Source organism: Alexandromys fortis, unplaced genomic scaffold (genome assembly GCF_014885135.2).
Source record: "Alexandromys fortis isolate MF-2015 unplaced genomic scaffold, M_Fortis_MF-2015_v1.1 scaffold_27, whole genome shotgun sequence".
In the NCBI taxonomy this organism is placed as follows: Eukaryota; Metazoa; Chordata; class Mammalia; order Rodentia; family Cricetidae; genus Alexandromys; species Alexandromys fortis.
In genome coordinates, this window is record NW_026067952.1 from 14,673,212 (window position 1) to 14,677,555 (window position 4,344).

Consider the following 4,344-nt stretch of genomic DNA (forward strand, 5'->3'; position numbering starts at 1 on the left):
GGGCTTTGAGGCTCCAGCTCCTGTTGTTGTCCTTGGCAACAAGCAAGGTGAGCTATCTGGCCAGCCAACAGTTGTTTTGTTTGTTGAGATAAGGACTCACTCTATAGCCTAGGCTGAATTTATGCCAATCCTCCTGTCTCAGCCTCCTAAAGCCTGGGGTTATAGGCGTGAGCCACCACATTTGGCTGAACCATTAATAGCTTAGATCCCATGATCCTTTGGATTCAAAAGAAGTGTAAAACACACACTGGAGAGCTGGAAGTGGTGCCCTATGCCTGTAATCTTAGCACTCAAGAGAGTTAGACACCAGCCGAGGTTACATAATGAGACCTTCAAATCAGGCCAAGTGTGGTGCGCACCTGTAATCCCAGCAGGTGAGATTTAAAGGCAGACAGGAGGATCAAGAGTTCTGGACCATTGCAGAGCATTGGAGGTAGAGGCAGGAGAATCAAAAATCCAAGGTCAACTTCTGCTATATAACTCTGTCTCAGCACAACAACAACAACAACAACAAAACCCAAACCAACAAAATATAAACCAAAAGCAAACGGATTATGAGAATATTAGTATGAGAAAGTTTAATGCTACTGACGGTTTTGTTGATTGTTGAGAAAACATGCGCAGGCTAGGATAAATATGATAGGTGAATAAAGTGAATTTCTTCTTTTTCTTCAACCACAACTAAAAATAAAAAACAATTTCTGAGACAGGGTCCATGTTGCCCAGGCTGGTCTCAAACTTGCAATATCGCAGAGGACGACTTCGAATTACTGCCTGCACCTCCTGCTGGGATTAAATATGTACACCATCATTCCTGGCAATTATCCATCTTCAAAAGTTTGTTTATTCGTTTTTTTTTTTTTTTTTTTGAGAGACGGTTTCACTATGTAGCCTCAGCTGTCCTAGAACTCACTGTGTAGACCTGGCAGACCTTGAACTCAGAGGCCCATCTGCCTCTGCCTCCCGAGTGCTGGGACTAAAGGCGTGCGCCACCACTGCCCAGCACTATGATCTACTTTTAATTACTGCAGTTATTGTTTTATTTGTAAGATCTGTGAGCCTGGAGTGGTCAGTGTGGTTGCCCTGAGTCCACAGCATTTGAACAAGGGCTGGCATAGCAAGCAATGAGCAATGGCACACTTAGTTCAGGCCTAGTGCTAGAGGGGTACCCAGAAAACAACCCTCCCACCCTTTGTCTGTCACAGCTCTGGGGTCTTCCGCCTGTCATGGATTCTGAAAAGTTCATTTATCCCTCCCCAGTTGCCGGGTGGGCAGAATTAAATTAGATCCCCGAATCCTCTGCTGTACGTGGGTTTGGGAGAGGGTGACACCAGAGAGCGGATTTCCAACTTCTAAAGAGAAACAGGTGTCCTGGCCCTGCCTTCCTCTCAATCCCAATGGGAATTTTTCCCCTTCTTCTTCTTCTTCTTCTTCTTCTTCTTCTTCTTCTTCTTCTTCTTCTTCTTCTTCTTCTTCTTCTTCTTCTTCTTCTTCTTCTTCTTCTTCTTCATAAATGAACTCAAGTATCGAGACGGAAACCAGAGTGCCGGGAGTACTGGGCCTTTGGGGTTTTGCCAGGGCGGCAGAGAGAGGGTAGGCACCGCCACCATGCCTAGTTTCAGCTGCAGCTGGAATCTTGTTTTATCCCTCCACCTTCGGTGTCCAGTGGCTCCATCCTGTTTACTGAGTTTTGGGTTTTGTTGTTTATTTTGTTATTTTATCTTTATTATTTTTGTTTTGTGTTCATTGGTGTTTTGCCTGGATGTATGTCTGTGTAAGGGTGTCAGATCCCCTGGAACTGCAGTTACAGACAGGTGTGAGCTGCCATGTGGGTGCTGGGAACTGAATTCGGAAGAGCGGCCGACGCTCTAAACCACTGAGCGTCCCCCCCCCTTTTTTGATTTTTGGTTGTTTTAAGGAACAGGCCCTGGCTGTCCTAGAACTCACTCTATAGACCAGGCTAACCTGGAACTCACAGAGATCTGCCTGTCTCTGCCTCTGAGTGCTGGGATTTAAGGTGACTAACTGCTATTTTTCTTTTCTGTTACTGGGGATTGAATTTGAACCCACTGTCTACTGCGTGCTAAGCAAATGTTCTGCAGTTGAGCCACAGCCTCCTCACTTCTGCCCTTAAATTTCTTTTGGCTTGATAAGACCTTTAGTCCTAGTACTGGGGACAGAGGCAGGTGCATCTCTGAGTTCCAGATCAGCCTGGTCTACAGAGTTAGTTCCAGGTAAGCTAGAGCTACTGTCAAACAGGCCATCCTCCTGCCTCAGGCTTCAAAGTAACTGAGGTTCTAGGGGTGCCTCACACCCAGCTGATCTAAGAATTTTGCATACACGAACTTACTAACGCTCACGGCAATTATACGAAGTGAGCACCGTTATAAATCCATTTTTTATGGAGAAGGGAACTGAAGCTGTGCTTTCTTTGATTGTTTTTTGGCTTCGTCACGGAGCAGGGCCGTAGGCACGGTATTCCAGCGCTCTCACGGAGCCACACCCCTAGCCAGCCAGGGCGCTAAGTGGCTTTTCTGTGCCGCACCACGAGTCTGAGCAGAGCTGGGCGCACTCTTGAAAGGGTACGGTAAAGTACCACGGTAAGGAGAGCTAGTGGCTCTGGGTTCTACTTCATGGGACTAAGCGGGGATGGGGGCGTGGGAGGGGGGCGTACGAGTGGCCCCAAAGGCGCAGGCGGAGCGTCCTGCAGGAGCGGCTACAGGGGCGGGTCGTGGATGGTGCAATCCAGCGCCGCACGGCGTCAGCCGTAGATTAGCTCAGGTTTACATCAGCCGGGCGGGGAATGGGAACCCGAGTCCCCGTGCCTCAGCACTTTAGCAGCGGAAGCCGCTACTGCTGAATACGGAGAGGCTGTAGCCTGGCACGAATGTGCCGGCGACCCTGAAATCGGCTGGGTGTAGCGGGGCGCGGTGCACGTGCGCAGAAGGCTTTGAGACCCGTGAGGAACCCTAGGACAAGGTATCCAGTGGGGAGCTGCAAAGAGGGGGGCGGGTTTTCCCAAGTCTGGTAAGGATATTGGTAGCCCCGACATATTTATGAATATTCATGAATATTCTCTCTCGTCTGTCTGTCTCTCTCCCTCTCTTTCATTCTCTCTCACTCTCATTTTCTCTCTCTATAACTCCGACGCCAGGGAGGGTCCTAGGCCTGAGCCGTTGCAGTCAGCACTTTATGCAGCCTAGGCCTTCCAGGAACTCGCCATCCTCCTGCCTCTGCCTCCCTGATGCTGGCAGTACACGGGTGTGTCCCTAAGCCCAGCTTTCCTTATTGCATTATTAAGCCTTTCATTCGTCGCGGGTTCTTCCTTCTCCAGCTGTCCTTGCTTTTGAGAGCACCATGCTTACTGAGCTTCGGAAAACCCAGAGTGATGTCTTCTCTGCCCAGAGGGTCCTAGCAGGGAAGACGGGCTACCAAACAGTCTTTCTTCCCTTCTCTCTAGATGCAAGCCACCCCTCTGGCTGCTCCTGCTGGTGTCCCCTGCAGGAAGAAACCGCTGGAGTTCGATGACAACATTGACTCCGAATGTCCAGGACTAAAACGAGCGAGAGGTGGGCCCGAACCTGGGCCACCCCCCTGCCTGCTGCCTGCCAGCCCACCCCCTGCCTCAGATTTGTCACCCGAACCTGGGCCACCCCCCTGCCTGCTGCCTGCCAGCCCACCCCCTGCCTCAGATTTGTCACCTGCTGTGGCTCCTGCAACCAGGCTGGGGCCCTATGTCCTTTTGGAACAAGAACAAGGCAGCCACACTTACCAGGCTCTGCACTGCCCCACAGGCACAGAGTACACCTGCAAGGTAAGATCTGCGGACTCTCCCCTCTATCATCCCAAGACCCGGCACAAGGGGTTCCGGTTTTACAGATTATCAATGGGTTTCTCAACTGACAAAACTTCATAGAGCATCATACATACACAACTGTGGTTAAACCCCGCTGTGGTTAAAGATCAGACCCAAGCAGGGTGTGGTGGCACGTGCCTGTAATCCTAGCACTGAAGAGGCCCAGATGGGAGGATTGTCTCAAATTTTAGGCAAGCCTGGGGACATACTGAGAACCTGTTTCAAAACCAAAACAAACCTAGAGCCAGTGATCCTGCTATCAAATGTACATTCTAGTGAGAGGTACAGTGAGAAAAAAAAAGAAGTGAGCCTGTGGGACTGAGGAGATAGCTCTGTTGGTGAGCTCCAGGATCCATATCAAAAGACAAAGGGAAAGAGGGGGGAGGGGAGGGGAGAAGAGGAGAGAAGGGAAGGGAAGGAGAGTGGAGGAGAGAAGAGGAGAGGGGAGGGGAGGGGAGGGGAGGGGAGAAGAGGAGAGAAGAGGGGTA

General features: G+C 50.3%; 1 protein-coding gene across 3 annotated transcripts in view; it reads left to right on the plus strand.

The window, feature by feature from the left end:
* Nucleotides 1–2,479: 2,479 nt before the first annotated feature.
* The window catches only part of Trib3 (tribbles pseudokinase 3), a 7,415-nt gene continuing 5,550 nt past the window's right edge, over nt 2,480–4,344 (plus strand). Inside the window, exons 1-2 of one of the 3 annotated variants that reach the window (XM_050150898.1) lie at nt 2,480–2,582; nt 3,461–3,814. In XM_050150898.1, coding sequence (XP_050006855.1) covers nt 3,461–3,814 — 354 coding nt within the window. In that variant the 5' untranslated portion in view covers nt 2,480–2,582. Of the gene's footprint in view, nt 2,601–2,758; nt 2,980–3,460; nt 3,815–4,344 lie in introns of those variants that run through there. The other 2 variants (XM_050150897.1, XM_050150896.1) reach the window with 2 other exon arrangements.